Consider the following 16,863-nt stretch of genomic DNA (forward strand, 5'->3'; position numbering starts at 1 on the left):
TAATCTCATTCTTTTTGTATATACCAGCAATTTTTAGTGATTTATCAGACTATCTTTGTAAAATAATCACGTGTGCTTAGTTTTTTAACCGTTGGCCTTTGGGGTTAAAAACATTTTCGAAATAAGCCAACGGCATAACCTGACTTCACGTGGAAAGTCGAAATTCTGGATAATTTTTATGGTCATTTACGAGGACACCGAAATTAATTTTCTAGCAATATTATTCTTGTCAACGATGTCCTTTAGCCGAACGTGTGTGAAAATTGGTTTATGTAGCATTTTATTACGATATTATATTCTGAAGCTAACAAATTTTCAGAATGCTTCTGAGAGCTGTTCCGCCACTTTTTTTAAGGCCGCTTGAAGTCTTACCAAAAATGTATCACAAAAACTGTAGAGCTGTATTTTTTTTTGTTTGGCTGTTTTTGATATGGAGCGCGAAGAACGCTGAGCCATATATGACATGTCTGAATTTTGCGACCTTTGATCTAGAATATCTTAAGCACATGATATTTACTGCAACTTTTGAGGTAACATTTGAATGTCAAAATAAAGGTTTGCAAAAATTTTCAGCTTCTTGTCTCTTACTTGGAGGTTCAATACCCAAAAATGATTGGATGCTCATAGAGCATTGCATAACATGTATAATCCTGAAACTACAAACTAACATAATATGAAAATTTTATGTTAATCGGAAGTGTTTGCGTCCATCTAATAGACAAACAACCAAACCAAACTTTTTTATATTTAAGTATGCTTATCTGTTTTTTTTTATAAATTAGGCTTCATAAACAAGGCCTTGTCCATTTATGTTTGAAAAATACAAAATCAAGCAAGCAATTGTAATTTGCAAATGGCGTCCTAAGCTTCAACTGTCAATAGTTAATTGTGATTGTGAATTATTTGTCAACGCAATTCAACGTATTATAATCTTACCAAAAATATATTACAATTATTACTCGTAACTTTAATCTTTATACTTTCTGAACTTTTAAAACACCTGAAATACATAAAATGGGATCAAAGAAACATAAGAAAGAATCCAAAAAGAGAAAACATCGCAGCAGATCACGATCACCCTTGGATGGCGAAGAGCGTGAAAAGAAAAGACACAAGAAACACAGGGATCGTAAGAAGGATCGATCTCCTGACGGTTAGTAGACTTTTTTACTTTTGATTACGCTGGATACTTGAAATGATTTTCATATTAAGGATAACCTACGTAACAAGATTACAATGCAAAATTCACATCAAAATACTCAAAAATTAAGAAACTTAAACATGAAGATCATTACAAGAACCGGCGTATCATCAAATTGACATGATAATGGCATATTTTGCTCATTATTTCAGAATGGCGGCATATGAGATAATACAGCATCGCGAGTGCTTCTCCTGTGAGGTTGGTATAATCCATCGCGCGTAGAAACCAACAAATACTCTGCAACAATGTATAATGGATGGCCAATATAAATTAAGCTTATGAATACATTCACAAATGCACATAAACCATTATTTTGTAATAGTAGGCCATCTTGAATTTGGTTATATATACATTTACATAGAAGGAAAATTTTATGTATTTAATAATAGTTCTCGACTTGTCAAATGATATCTTCCTGAAAATGTATACTACATGTTGTCTTTAAATATTTTATCTTATATATAAAAACCAATTATGGTAAATCTGTTTGATATTAATGGACTTCGACTGTTTAAACAATCACAATGAATGTTGACGTTTATATGTATTATTTCAAGGTAAAGTTTTTATACTATCCACTTTTTTGTTACTGGCCGCTAGATGGAGCCGCAGCACATCAACTTCTATAGCATTCATCCAATGGCAATAATATATACATAGCACAGAGTTTTTGTGCAAGTCATATTAATTAATAACTTATAAAAAAAATGAAAGAGGAATTGTATGTCATAAGAAAGGTCTCAAATCATTTCTAGTAATTTATATTTGCATGTCCAAATACAGATTTTTTAAATTCACTAACAATTTTCTACTTTATTCAATATTTCTATAATTATTAAATATAACTCAAAGTGCTAATGGATTCGAGCTCTACTGAAGAGTAAATTGGGCAACCAACATAAAAATGTAGAAAGTTAAGTAACAGCCTATAAATATCCATCTGCTGGCCTAATTCCTCCGCTCCTTGTTTTTAGGATTATTCGTGTTTATTTCACACTGTGAGCTACTGAATATAGGATTTTCATCTGATATATATACACTTGTCAGAAGTGCGGCCGAAGGATTCTCTCTCGCATTGGTCTTTTCAGTCATGAACGCAAGTGCCTTCACGATGCCGCTTAAATCATTTGTCAAAGATGCAGAGGCCTATATGATATGATGATACAGTATTTCTCGCAATTAAAACAAATTGGGCTAATGAAAATTGTTCTTCTAATCACGGGGTTATTTTATTAAATTCTTCTGATTTGAATAGATATAGATAGCACAGATTTAAGGATCAATTGTTATTGGCCATCTAGTGATGTTAAAAGTGATATTTTTTTTAAACAAGTACAAAAATTTGGGTTTTACATATAAAGGACAATGTCACTTTAAGTCAATAGTATTTTCAGTATGCTTTTTTTTTAAATGAGTCATATTAAACAAAAACACTCATCTTTAACAGTTATTATTATACCTATTTATATATTCAGCAAGGAAACACTGATAATTGTATAGACAATACTAACTTTATGGTTACAGGATCAAAAAAAAAATATATTAGTATTTAGTAAATAGGAATTAAACTTGTTTAGTAAAGGTACTGTTTCAAAAATGTGCAACAATAAAAGTAGGTAAATAAAACAAAAACTTATTTTGAGACAAAAGTAGTATATATAAATATATTAGAACTAATCCATAAATATGAAATTGACCTTTGTGAAAGAATTGTTAAAATCAGTTTACAAGAAATAGATCCTTTTATTTATATTATTAAAGGTATAAATATGAAAATCTGCATTATTAACTAACACTTTAAGGAATATTAACTTGAAACAGAATTACATTAAGATTGTGTCATATTTATTAATACGGAAATTGTTATGATATACCTTAAATAACGTTTAAATGCTTACTTCATAGGTGCCTTCAAACATAAGTATGACACATAAGAATTATTAAAATGATTATGTTTTAAAAATGGACTACAATGAATCGTTGTAAAATAAAAAAAATATATTTAATAGGATTAAGAATGTGTATCCTATATATAAAACAAAATTTAATTGTTTGTTATAGTTGAGGAAGTCCCGGTGGACTCTCACCTGCCGCCCGACAACGGGGTGAGCTCGGGCAGTCGCAGCAGCAGTCTCAGTGTCCGCGAGCCGCGAGACTCCAGGGCACGGGAAGATGTCTACAGGTCAGAAATGCATATTTATGTTTGCTATATTTTACCAATACTTATATTATCTTATTTTATAATTATATATATAATATAATAGAATACAAAAAAAATTAATTTATATATGTGTAGGAAAGCATTACCAACATAATTATAAATATGGTATGTGTATTAAACATATGATAATGGAATGCATACATCTTAGAGACAAAAGTCAAGAATCAGAGTGCGCCGCGTCGCCTGTGGCCGCGACCAGCTCGGCGCAGGAGAGCCTTTCTATTGAAGAAACCAACAAGTTAAGGGCTAAATTAGGTCTTAAGCCACTGGAAGTAGCTGAGAAACAAGCCGGTGAGAAAGATTGCTTTATATCGGTTTATTTTTATTTTAAAAGAAAATTATTATGTTAAATGTCCTTAAAGTTTATATTATTAATCCATTTGTCTCAAAAACGCCTACATAAATTAAACCCGTCACATGCGCACATTCAGAAGATGGCAAGATAAAAGACGACCTGGGTGAGTTCTACCACAAGCCGGCCGCGAACCTTTCGCAGCAGCGTGCTGCGGACAAGCTGCGCGAACGACTCGAACTGCGCCGAGAGAAGCGCCAGCTCGAGAATAAGCTGCAAACGAAGCTGTTGGCAGAGGGTTCCGACGACGAAGATGCGTCGGGGTGGATTAAGAAGTCACGGGACCTCGAGAAACAGAAGAGAGAAGCTGCAAAAAGAGTAAGAACATGTGTTAACTTGGTGGGCGCGTACCATCCTTTATTTGACGAGGGAATCGTATAAAACAATATGTCGTTTCGTCAGGCGGCAATGCTGGACGAGCTGGACGAGGAGTTCGGCGTAGGCGCGCTGGTCGCCGACGACCGGCGCGAGAGCCGCGAGCGTGCCTACGCGCCCACGCAGCTGCGCGGCCTGCGCGTCGCGCACGACTTCGCCGCTGTAAGCATCCATCGCCTTTGTACTCAGACGCGTCTTCTATAGAGTACAGATCTAAGTTATGTGTGCATATGCGCAGCTTCCGGACGAACGCGAGACCGTCCTGACGCTGGCCGACAAAGACGTGCTCGCCGAGGACAGCGAGGACGTGCTCGTCAACGTGAACATCGTCGACGACGAGAAATATAAGAAGGTGTGAATGCGATGATCAAAGAAGTAGCCATTTAATAAATACATGTTCTCGCTCCAACGTAATCCGACAACCGTCTGATCGACAGAACATCGAGGAGCGCAAGAAGGCGCGCGCGGGCTACCGCGCCTACGACGAGGAGGCGGAACTGGCGACAGCGCTGGGCCTGGAGCGCTCCGTGCTGTCCAAGTACGACGACGAGATCGACGCCGACGCCAAGCTGCGGCGCCGCGGGTTCCGCCTCGGGGACCAGGCCGCGCTGGAGGCCGAGCGCGCCAGGGAGGCCATGGTATGTACCAAACTAATTATCTATTTTTAGTTACGCAGGTAGTAAAATTTTATTTTATCATTATACATTGTTTATTTTTAGAGAGCAGAGCGTTTAGCTGGAGGACCGGACAAGCGTTTAGAATCGCTACAACTTCCGGAATTGCGCATAGCTTCTGACTATTTGGATGAGGAGGAAATGCAGATAAAGTTCAAAAAAGTCAAGAGAAAGGTCTATTTAATGTTGTAATAATATAAGATTTGATATTCATATATTTATTTATATTGCACAAAACTAAATTTTCAAACATGCAATGTCAACAGGGTAAAATTCGCAAAAAACCAAAGCAGGAGCCAATAGATGTAGAAGAGCACGAAGCCGGAACAGCGCCGCTGGAAACTGACGATACAGGTGATTTCAATAAATTCTACTTTTTTTTGCGCGTAATATGAAATATCGAAACTAATATTTAACATAATTATTACATTGTTTTAAATAAGAACTGAGATTGAAACACTGTTGATTTTTATTAAGTTCAGTAATTGGTTGGTGGTTGCAGATGTAAAGCCGGAGCAGCTGTGGGCGGCCGACGAGGACGAGGTGGAAGTGGACACCGAGCTGCAGGCTGCGCTCGCACGCGCGCGACGCATGCGCCTCGCCGAGCGCGCCGCACACAAACAAGAGGTGCGCCGAGGACTGGAAGGGGAGGGGGTGTGTAAGTCATTGGGGCTTGGGTAATACTTAATAAACCTCGCTTACAGGTGGACGAGATATTGCAGCAGACGAAGGAGGAGCCACCCGAGGTGGACACTTCCGACGCTTCCGCCATGGTGCTTGATGCGACTGCGGAGTTCTGCCGAACGTTGGGAGACATACCCACCTACGGATTGGCTGGCAACAGAGAACACCTCGCAGAGATCATGGTCAGTAGCGACGGGCTTGATTAACGTACTAGTTGTTTACGAATGATAAACGAAACGTGCTATTTCGATCAGGACTTCGAGCGCGACGAGGTAGAAGCGGAGCCAGAGGTGGACACGAACTCGGGGGCTTGGAGTCGCGTCGACGTCGACAGTGAGAAGCCGGCGGACATCGCATCGGGTGCGTATACTGCCATAGAGTTAGAGCGGCCGCAGACGAGCAGCGCGAGTGACCGTGTGTGTGTGTGTGCGCAGGCGCGGCGGGCGGGCTGGAGGCCGAGCCGGCGCTGGGCGCGGGCGTGGCGGGCGCGCTGCGCCTGGCGCTCAGCAAGGGCTACCTGGAGCGCGCGGGGGCCGCGCCCGCGCCCCGCCCGCGCACCGCCGCCGCGCTCACCGCGCACCACTACTCCATCGAGGACAAGACCTACGGGTGAGTCGACCTCCAAAATTACTCGTCATTTTATCTTCGACGACTGCAGCGGAAACCTTATATGTAATCTTTGTATCACCAGCGAGGACGACAAGCACGGTCGCCGCGAGCGCGGTGGACACTCGGGCCCGCTGAGCGAGTTCCGCGAGAAGAACAACTTCCGGCCGAACATCAAGCTGGAGTATGTGGACGACGACGGGCGCCCGCTGTGTCCGAAGGAGGCCTTCCGCTACCTCTCGCACAAGTTCCACGGGAAGGGGCCCGGCAAGAACAAACAAGAGAAGCGCATCAAGAAGGCCGTGCAGGAGGGGGTTCGTACTATGTTGATTCATGTTATTAAGACGGTAACATGGCTTGTATGTTAACATCATATTTATTTCTGGGATTTAATAGATTTCGGGATTTCTATATTTCAATAAGTACCACTGTATGGTAGTTACAGAGAATTTCAAATTAAACTATAAATTCAGAGTGATGATAGATCTTGAAGAAGAAGGTAACAATTAAATAACCGCGAAAGTTTAGTTTTCCATGGCAGCACTTCTGTTTAGTGTTAATTAAATAGGCAAACTAAATAGAAAGGTAGAATAACAAGCAGTTTTTCTACCTTTTACCCGGCCGGTTACGATAGTTGTACTATTCGTAAGACAAACGAATCGTTTCTTGAACGTTCTAATCTTAATTTATTTACTCTCTTATATTTTAACACTAACGAGCAATATCGTATAAATAGCTGGGCATGGTTCAAATATCGGAACGTCGAAGGACATTTAGTTGCTGTCAGCGTCATAAGTAACGTTTCAATACCTAAAGGTACTCATTATTTCAACATAATGTATTTATTGGTAATTAGAATAATAATAATATAAAAAATAATTGAATTTACATATAAATGTAAAATTAATAATAAAATTTCATTAAAATTGCAGTTGATGAAAAAGATGAGCTCGACCGACACTCCGCTGGGTACGCTGCAGATGTTGCAGCAGAAACAGCGAGAGACACAGTCGCCTTTCGTCGTGCTCAGCGGCGCCAAGCGAGACGCTAACAACTGACCCCCACATCGACCGCCGACCTCGGCGTGCCATACGTGCCGTCTACAAATAACTATAATTGTCAAATTTAATCCTTTAAAATATTGTCACGTATTGAAATAAAGTTTATTTGGTCTAATCATGTCATTTTTGTTTAATATTGGAATATGACGAGATGAGTATATGAAAACATAAAAGCTGGGGAAGACTTCTAGTTACAGTAATACCAATCATTATTCAGATACTAGTCACGAAGTAGTTACTAGTTGTCCAACGTTAAAAGCTTATTTCGTTTTTAAATTAAACTTTGAAAATAAAAAAAATACTTATATTTGTCATAAAATTATACATAGAAAATATACTAATCTGAACGGCGCTCAAATAGAAACGAATGTTTTACGTACATGACATTAATGATTGCACTACTCATTGCGACTCTCAAAGTGCGTGCGCGGGCGGCGCTCGGGCTCGCGGCGCAAGCGCGCGGCGCGCACGAGCTCCGGCGTGGGCGCGCGCCGCACCGGCTGCGTCGACGCCATGCGCAGGTGCGCGTACAGCGGGATCTGCAATTGTAGCATCCAAATTTTTTAATACAGAGAATCATTTTCAACGTACTTCCGTGACGACAACATAATATTCAGAATGCATAGCGATGTAGCGTACAGTAGGTAACGAGTCGTCGAGCCGCGGCGGAGCCTGCGTATCGGGGCGCGCGGGCGGCGCCACGTACCGGCCCAACACGGGCTCGGGGCACGGCGCGCCGAACGTGCGCGTGCGCAGTTCGTGCACAGTGATGTCGCGCAGCGCGTCCGGCGCCACCCGGCCCGGCACGTAGCGTGATACCTCCCCGCCTCGCCACACCTGTCCGGATTGAAACCCGTCAGCTCCATCTTTGAAATAAGTTTATTTTCTCTATTTTCATTCTATAAAGTGGCTCGCCTTGAATGTTGTAAAGCTGGCGACTTTTCTAACGTCCGGAGGAAAGCGGGATACTTCGAGGCTCCAGGGTAGGAAGCTTCCTAATGTCTGCAAATACTCGCCTGACAACTTCCACACGCGTACGCTATAGTCAGACGAGCCGCTGGAAAAGTTTTAATCGTTAACTTGTCAACCGTTAAGAATTTGTCTTAACGGAAAATATATTTTTATAGATTCTTGAGATACCTTAGAACGAGACGTAAGTCGTCGATGTAAGCGAGGCTTGTGATGCAGCGCAAATGTGCGCGGTAGCTGCTGAGCAGTAAAGGTAGCGGCTGATCGCGTACACTTCGCTTGGCGCGACCCTCGATACGGTCGCGCCATAGAAAAGGAAAGGTCAACCGGAGTTTTGGCATACTCACGTGCACCTATTATTAAATTTGTATATATCCAAAATTTTATTTACAAAAACTGAGAAATAGTGCAGAAATGTACCTCCTCGTCTCTAAGATAATTGGTCATGAGCCAAATTTTGATGTATCCCATTGTGGTGCCGGTAAAGAGGTAATCATTGTTCACGTCAGTGGCCAATGCGGATACATAGTCGCCGGCAGTATGGATTCCCTGGAAGGTACCTTGTATACCGCCTGCCGGATGGTCCGACCAGCACTGAACCTGACCATTTTCCAAGGCGACCATCAGGGATGCTATAAATTGTAATATATCATTAAAAAAATATAGGGGTTTTCTGTCAACAACTTATCTTTAGTAGCCCAGAGTTTGGACGTAGGCAGTGTTTAGACTCCCTTGACTCGAAAGGCACATAAAGCCGTATGGTCTGCGCCTGAACTCTCCGGTCGTGTTGGTCCTATCGGATTTTGAGTGACGAGAGTACAGAGCACCTGAGTTTGCGTACACCCTTGTGTACTATTAGTATGGAGCACAAGGATTACTCCTGTGCAGTTGACATTGGCATGTGGCCCCGAAAATTTATAAAGTATGCATTTGCAACTAAAAAGTTTCTTCGCCTACCGACGCGCATCGCACTAGGCCGTGTATTGAGAAAGAGGGCGGCGTGTACAGCGAGCTGTCGCATGCGTTGCGCGCGAGCCGGCAGCGTGACGCGTGACACGCGCCGCGCCCGCGCCTTCTCCGTCGCCGCCGCGGCGTCAATCGACTCGCGTCCAGCTGTCATGCTAGAACCAACGACTAGTACTGTTTGATACCCACCTCGGGTACTGGCCGTCTCCTACTTTTCAGAAACCAGCTGGCTTATTCTGTATGCTGGATTACAATTACAGCAAAACTCTGATTGCAAATAGTAATAAAACATTACGTGATTTAACGAGATTAAATTTAGAATATATATATATATGAATATTATTGCGGTATATCGGTATATCGATATTTATTTATTTAGTGTACAGGAAACAAACAGTGAAATAATTACAATAAAATAAAAAAAAAAATATAAAACAATTCATAAACCAAAACAGTTTCCATTTATAAATTAATCATAAGTAATTACAAAACAAATTATATATATTTTTAAATAGAATAAAATTTAATTTAATGTAACTAGACTCATTCAACCTCGGTTTTCGGACTATAGAAGTACTTCGTCGTCCGGAAGATGAAAGAACAGGTGGCGGAGAGGCGGCCCGCTTGTTGTATTGCATCTTGATGCGCAGCATTGGCTCGGTGCATGAAAAACGCCTATCGATTGATCACAAAGAAACATATTTAAATATATGCTGATGTATTACGCCAGGTGAGCCTGTGGCCCCCAGATATGTGTGGCAGAGACATCGGCCGTCGTTGCTGGCAGTGCTGAATGAGCGCACCAAGTTGCTCAAGGAAGCACCACTGACGCGCGCGCTGCGCACCCTCAACATGATAGCCAATAGGGTGGATTTGTTTTATTGCAGCTGAGTGAGCTCACAAAGATAGCCATCTGGACTATACCCTATATAATGTAATAACATATTTAACGTAATATTAAACGTGCTGCATTATCGAATTAGGACAACCTTGTCCTGTAATGATATATTTTAAGTTTTGATAAATAAATATATTTAAAAAATATGTGAATGTCAAACGAGCAAGAAGATAAATATACTTTATCATCGACGAGGCGATATTTAGCAATGTGAGTAGACCTATAGGGTTGACCAGTCTCGAGCTTCCAGAGGATCAGCTCGGAGTTATAGGTGGCGGTGGCGAGAGTGATAGGCGCGCGTGCAGCCGCAGCCAGCACGTCGTCCGAGTGCCGCGTCTCCCAGCTCTTTCCGTTCTCGCCGGAGCCCGCGTCCTCAAACTCAGTTACGTGGCGATTCCATCCTACCGCTAGGATTCTGCAAAGTTCGTAAAAAACCAGTATCAAATCATCATTTTGTCAAGCCGATCGATGTTCCTAAAAACAGTAATTGGTCTTATTATGATGAATTAAGTTTTTAGAATGGAATGAAAACTAACCTTCCTTCAACCCAAAAACAGTTAGTCACCTCACACATATGTTCGATTGCCATTTTTCTCAAACATAGACCCGTATTAAAATTCCAAACCTATAATATTCAAAATTTATTACAAATATAATTTTTTAAAGCTTTGAATATAGAGTATTCTAGAAAAAGTAGAGATATCTAACCTTGAGTGTGCCGTTCCGGGCTCCCGTCAACAATAACTGATAGCCGGGATCGAAGCAGGCCGCTGTGATCTCCACCGGAATTAATTCCCCGTGCAGCAGTCGCGTGTGAGCGTCACGTACCATAGCGTTACGTTTGCCTACCATCGATTTAAATTAAAATCCAACTTATAATAATTATTACGCAGATATATACTCTCGCAAACCTGTCAAAGGATCCCAGTTGATTATAATGCTATCCATCCCACACGTGATCACAACTTTGAAGAGAGGATTATAAAGAACTTTTGCAACTGCTCGCGAGTGAGTGAAACCGTCTGTGTGCAGTGGATTGAGTTGCTCGTCTAACACCACAATTGCTATCTTAATAGCGGCCAAAATTAATTCCCTAGTAGCGGGATTGTACACTGCCGATATTGGCGTGCGCTCTCCGATTTGGGGTGGAATGTCAATATAAGTCTGCAGAAAGATTATGGAAAATAAATACATTTAAGTTAAAGTAAATGTACTGCTAACTCATAACTGCTCATCAATTTACCTGCACACAAACTTGTCCCTGAACGTCCCAGACCTTGATGACTCGGTCGCGCGAAAGCGAATAGATGATGAGTCCAGCGCCCTGCAGTGCCAGGGCCGTCACTGCGGCATGGTGACCCACTAGTACGACACTGGCCTTTCCCGGTACGAAGGGGTTCCAAACACGCACTGCGCAGTCCGGCCCACCAGTCACCAATACGTGGGCCTCCTCGTCGAATGCAAAACACTGGATACCCTATGAATCAAAAAACAGTTATGTACCTTTTTTTTGAACCTGCAATCTACAGTAAAATTTATAATTTTTTTCTGGTCTACTTTACTCGCAGATTTAGGTACATCAAATTATTTTAGTAATCTAAAATTACTCGTAAATCCATAAAACAACTTATGGGTTTTTAACTTTTTCGACTCTGAACATGTTGTGTGTCTTGGAGGCGGCGAGATCGCACATCAGCAACGCATCGGTGCACGTGGAACAGGACACCACACAGTGCAACGAGGCGTAAAACGACACCTGTCGCACCCAGTCTGCGTGCACGTGGGTCATCTCCACCAATTTCATCTCCGGAAGAAGATACGGCTGCCACATAAATTCATTTATTGACTCTTTTGCTCTATCACTTAATTTAGATAACTTTTGACTACACTGATAGTTCAGCGTATCTTGAAAAAAAGGTATTTATGTAATCGAAAATACAATGTGGCTTAAAACATATTACATGGAATATAAAAGAATTAAAAATTAGGAAAATTTATGACTATAACGCAGTGTAATTTGGTTAACATATTACCCTTCGCTGTAGATCGACGTGCCGCAGCTGCAACAGCGCGCGGCCCGGTTGGTTGCGGAATGGGCCGCGCTTCACGGGCGAGAAACGCAACACGCGCACGTTACCTCCCACGTCTCCGCATATCAAGATGCTCTTTTCCTTCAGATCCTTATAGAAGTGGTAGTACATTGTGCATATCTGATGACAAGTTCCATTGTTACTCCGCTGACTCTCATTTAACATAAATAATTATTATGTTGTTATTATTATTAGGTACCATATATTCCCAGCTGGTTATAACAATTTTTAGGGTAAAAGTTTTAGCCGTGCAGTCGTAAAAGCGAAGGTCCCGTTCCGTGGAACTAGTTACGACGATATTCACATCCGGCATGCATACCATGTCAGTCACCCACGTTGTCCGTACCTTTAAATGTGCTGGAAGAAAAGTTAATTCAAATATATATTTGATTATTACTCTTTAATTTATTGCTAAAATCTGAAAAGACATATATTGAATTAATCTTAAAGCAATACCTGAAACACAATAATAAGCTGAATAAAACAACAAAATGTTTATTTATTATTTTTAATTTAAGGAATCTAAATAAATGTATATTCGGTAAAATAATATATATAATAATATTCGGTAATATAATAAATTAAAGCAACGCATTTTCAATATATATTTAGAACCATAGATATCTGACAGTAATTTGTAAGAAACACTAACGACTGGAGGAGAAAGCCGTTCTCAAAAGGGTCATATCTAGAGACCACCAATTTATCATTCCATCACGACTCGCTGTGACGTAATTGCCTTGCATTGGATCCGTACTGCGATCCTATATGTTAAAATTAATGTTATATAAACTATGTCATTATAAAATTATTTAAAAAATATTTTTAATGCTTTCCTTATTAACATCTGGACAAAAGCATATCCTAGATATGGGATGTCGATGCTGTGACCGCATGACATTGGGTAAACCCATTATTGGCAATTGAAGAGAAGCGCGTTGATTCTCAGGATCGTTTGCGAAATAGCCCAGCAACAGATGCGACACCAACTCGTCCCAGTCGATCTCACCATCACGAGCTGTATTAATCTGTATATATATATGTAATCCGAGTTACCACGACATCCTTTAAAGTAATTAAGTAGGTTAAAGCATACTTTGTTGTACCTTCATAAACAATATTTTAAATTCGTCATCATCGTATTCAACGTTAAGAAGTGTTCTTAAAAGATTTCTAAATTCAGTAGGTAACATTCTGTTTCTATAAGCTGCTTGAAAAGCATCTTTGATCTTCGTCATGTCTGACATAGTGCATCTTTCGTGTAATGGAGCGTTACGCCAGCGCAAGCGGGATAACGCAACAGTACTGCCTTCCGATTTTGAAGACATCGACATAATAGACTTGAAATCACTTTCATTTGCCATTTCCATTTTAAAGTATGAATTTTAGGCCACCATTAAGTCATTAATAATAAAAAAGAAATGTTATAAGTAATAAGACACTAATTTTATTAATTAATCACAAATAATTGATTGAAAGTATTGGTTAAAAAATTAATACTTTGTTGGTTTAATTATAGTTTCTATTAAGATAAAAATTATATTTTAGACTTAAGTCATAACATTCACAGAAAAAATAAAAGACAAATAAAGCTTATTTTATTACAAAGAGTATGCATAATATATATAATAACCGATAGTATGTTAGCTGTATTATATTAATTACTTTTATCTTCTTAATTATTTTATGTATATATAAATAAATATTTTTAATATGTATTAGTAAGAAAGGCGCATCGGATAATTTATTTTATAAATTGTTCTGGAATAGGCTGTAAAGAGGATTGCTATTGCCTTTTTCTTAAGAGGAAAAGAAATCGACTATAGTGTCAAATTGACAATGTCAATATTGTTATTTTCTTAACTAGACGTATAACCATAACCTAAAAATACGTTATTTATTTTATTAAACATGTTTTTAACACTAAAATTATTAGCTAACAGACATCCGTCATTCATCGCTCGCACAGTCTTCGTGAAGAACAACAACGTTGATGATGCCTGCAGGCTGGTTAATAGAATTTTAGGAAAAGAAGGCATCTTGGAACAGTATCGGCTTACTAGATATTATGAAAAACCTTTTCAGGTAAATTTATTTTATTAATTGAGTAAAGCTAATAAACTTTATTTTTGTATAACTTGTAATGGTATAGTGACAAACGTGAACTACTCCTATGGAGTATGTAACATATATTGCCTAAATTTTAAGTCTGTTTTTTAAAACGCAAATTTGAACATATATTTATATTTCATAAATTTTCTGTTTGTTTTATTTTTAGACTAGGCGACGGGTAAATCACGAGAAATGCAAAGCTATCTACAATGAAGATATGGAAAGAAAAATTAAATTTGTACTGCGAAAAAACCGTCATGAACCATTTCCTGGATGCCACTAAAATGTAGAAAATATGTAGCTTGTAAATGTATTATTATAACATAGATGTGAATAAAACATTGAAAATTCACTTCATTTATTCTTAGTTATAAACAGTTTTCTAGCAAAATATATTATACAAATGTAGATACAATTTTCACAGTTTAAAGTCTTGTAAATATATAAGAAAGCTACGATTACATTGACTAGATGCGCAGTTTGGCATAATGAGAAGCCCAATGGGCGAGCGTGGGGTCACATATAGTTGAGGCAGGTATCTCGTTGGCGGACATAGTAGTGATAGCGATAACAGCGATGACATGTCTTGATACCACAGCGGTAACTGAGGCCACCTTGAGGTTTTCCTTTGCAATACTTTAAACCACATGGGTACCAATTAACACAGACCTAAACAAAAAATTATATTGTGATTACTGAATATAAATGTAACTTTTTTGAATATTTTAATAAACTATATATCATTTATAATATTACCTCTAAATGGCAGATACATTCTTTAGAGGCATCTTTTTCAGCCACACATACACTAACTGCTGGATTGCCATCTGAAGTATCAGATGAGAGTGCATGGACAGGAAAAGGGGTAACTTCAGACGTGTACGAAGACTGCTCCACACCTTTTAAAAATTTAATAAGTTAATTGTGAAATATTTGATACTTTAAATATATTTTAGCCTACAATGTAAAATATCTTACCAGGCCGTGGAGCCCATCTCGTTAAGTCAGCAGAGCGCAAGTAAACATTATCGTGGGCTGGCGCACAGTGTCTTGCTGCAGCTGGGGATAAAAGCAGTGTGGCACGACCGGCCCAGGCAGTAGCAGTGGTCTGCCGCCATCCTTTATCTTCCTCCGCAACTCTTACTGTTCCTGGATTTTTCTTTAAAAAGTATCAATAAATAAAAAAATTATATATTTTAGTATATAATAACAACTTACTTGCTCACTGCTCATAATTACTTTACTTAAATTTTATCTACATATTTTCTATTTAGAAAGGTATTTAATTTAATATTATATCATATTTTAATTCATAGTGCATAAAATACTTGCAAAATAACAATCATTTAATAGAATTAAATGAAATATACCTGTCTTAGCTTGGCCATTGCATCTGGAGCTATGAAGTCAGCTTGAGCTGCGTGTGTTAGGAAGCAAAGTATTTGATGGCCAGATTGGCCCAACTCCTCTTCACCAGGTATAATAACTTTCATTGCCTCAACTTCCTATAAAATTGCAGGATTATTTTAATATTTCATTGTGCTGCTATATACACTTGGTAGTAGGGCTTTGTTTAAGCTTGCCTGGGTACATACCACCCACTCATCAGATATTCTACTGTAAAACAGCAATATGTTGTATTGTATGCCAGTTTGAAAGGTGAGTGAGCCAGTGTAACTACAGATTTGACACATAACATCTTATTTATATAACCAAGATTAGTGGCACTTTGGCTATGTAAGAGAAGGTTTTTCTTATAATGTCTGCAAGGTTGAGGCCACATACCATCAGATGGCCCATTTGCCTGTCCTCCTACCATATTCTTTAATGATATAATTATAGAATAATATAATGAAAACAAGCTTATTCAAAATAATTTAACAAAGACATTTTATTTTATGCTAATTTAGTATGATGGATGCATCATATGATGCGTTAGGTGTTTGGTTGAGTCCCAAATATGTAGTATAAGTCAATATTAAATAAAAAATTACAGAATATTAATAATTAAACTGCTTCATATTTTTGAATTACTTTGAATTTAACAAACAATAAATAGAAATAAAAAGTTAATGTCATATAAAAAGAAAGACACTCGATCGTGTAATAATATGTACATACATTAGTGAAATCAACGAGTTGGGAGACGTACACGCCATCTAACCGTAAAAACTCAAGGGTCACCGTGTCCTCAGATACGTTCGCCGTTATATTCTCTTGCATAACATCGCCACCCTGAAATTATTATAAATTAAAATGAACTACATCTTGTTAAGTTATTGTAACAGGATATTTACCTTTAAGTAATCAAGATTTTACCTGATTTTTAACATTAATTAGAAGTTGAAGATTTGTTGGTTGTACGAATATATTTAATAAGAATAAAATTTTTAATATAAAAATAACCATGGTTTTAACTTAAGAAATAAAATAATGAATCGAGCTTTCTTTTTCTTACTTTACATTTACAATCACAACAATAATTGACTTTATTAAAAATGTTTCCAAGGATAGTAAACACAATTTATATACTTGTTTTAAAGTAAAAAACAAACGAGTGTTTAACTATATTAAACGTTGAAATTGTATGTATTTGTTTGTTTTCCTAAAATCATCAAATAAAAGTAGAAAGTTACATTTTTTTTAAATAA

At 38.6% G+C, this 16,863-nt stretch overlaps 4 protein-coding genes across 4 annotated transcripts; 2 read left to right on the plus strand and 2 right to left on the minus strand.

The window, feature by feature from the left end:
* The first annotated feature begins 864 nt into the window (after window positions 1–864).
* Window positions 865–7,292, plus strand: LOC126771245 (U4/U6.U5 tri-snRNP-associated protein 1). Its single transcript, XM_050491024.1, has 15 exons — window positions 865–1,153; window positions 3,266–3,386; window positions 3,574–3,716; window positions 3,857–4,095; window positions 4,180–4,314; window positions 4,391–4,504; window positions 4,590–4,790; window positions 4,872–5,000; window positions 5,093–5,180; window positions 5,329–5,453; window positions 5,531–5,692; window positions 5,765–5,870; window positions 5,945–6,119; window positions 6,202–6,430; window positions 7,049–7,292. The coding sequence occupies exons 1-15, from the start codon at window positions 1,015–1,017 to the stop codon at window positions 7,172–7,174; spliced, it is 2,232 nt and encodes a 743-aa protein (XP_050346981.1). The 5' UTR covers window positions 865–1,014; the 3' UTR covers window positions 7,175–7,292.
* Window positions 7,293–7,575: 283 nt separating this feature from the next.
* On the minus strand, window positions 7,576–13,464 carry LOC126771237 (WD repeat-containing protein on Y chromosome). Its single transcript, XM_050491011.1, is given in 17 exon segments — window positions 7,576–7,716; window positions 7,817–8,014; window positions 8,093–8,234; window positions 8,318–8,499; window positions 8,567–8,778; window positions 9,104–9,267; window positions 9,665–9,787; window positions 10,231–10,425; window positions 10,547–10,635; window positions 10,719–10,855; window positions 10,922–11,174; window positions 11,254–11,487; window positions 11,653–11,832; window positions 12,044–12,220; window positions 12,300–12,457; window positions 12,753–13,128; window positions 13,207–13,464. Coding segments are annotated over 17 exon segments (3,219 nt in total).
* Window positions 13,465–13,952: 488 nt separating this feature from the next.
* Window positions 13,953–14,564, plus strand: LOC126771377 (28S ribosomal protein S21, mitochondrial). The gene is made up of 2 exons (XM_050491238.1): window positions 13,953–14,185; window positions 14,379–14,564. The coding sequence occupies exons 1-2, from the start codon at window positions 14,012–14,014 to the stop codon at window positions 14,493–14,495; spliced, it is 291 nt and encodes a 96-aa protein (XP_050347195.1). The 5' UTR covers window positions 13,953–14,011; the 3' UTR covers window positions 14,496–14,564.
* On the minus strand, window positions 14,554–16,780 carry LOC126771344 (out at first protein). Its single transcript, XM_050491196.1, has 6 exons — window positions 16,532–16,780; window positions 16,334–16,447; window positions 15,583–15,717; window positions 15,191–15,371; window positions 14,969–15,111; window positions 14,554–14,881 (listed from the first exon to the last, which is right to left on the minus strand). The coding sequence occupies exons 1-6, from the start codon at window positions 16,619–16,621 to the stop codon at window positions 14,729–14,731; spliced, it is 816 nt and encodes a 271-aa protein (XP_050347153.1). The 5' UTR covers window positions 16,622–16,780; the 3' UTR covers window positions 14,554–14,728.
* Window positions 16,781–16,863: the final 83 nt, after the last annotated feature.

Source organism: Nymphalis io, chromosome 10 (genome assembly GCF_905147045.1).
Source record: "Nymphalis io chromosome 10, ilAglIoxx1.1, whole genome shotgun sequence".
Lineage (NCBI taxonomy): Eukaryota > Metazoa > Arthropoda > Insecta > Lepidoptera > Nymphalidae > Nymphalis > Nymphalis io.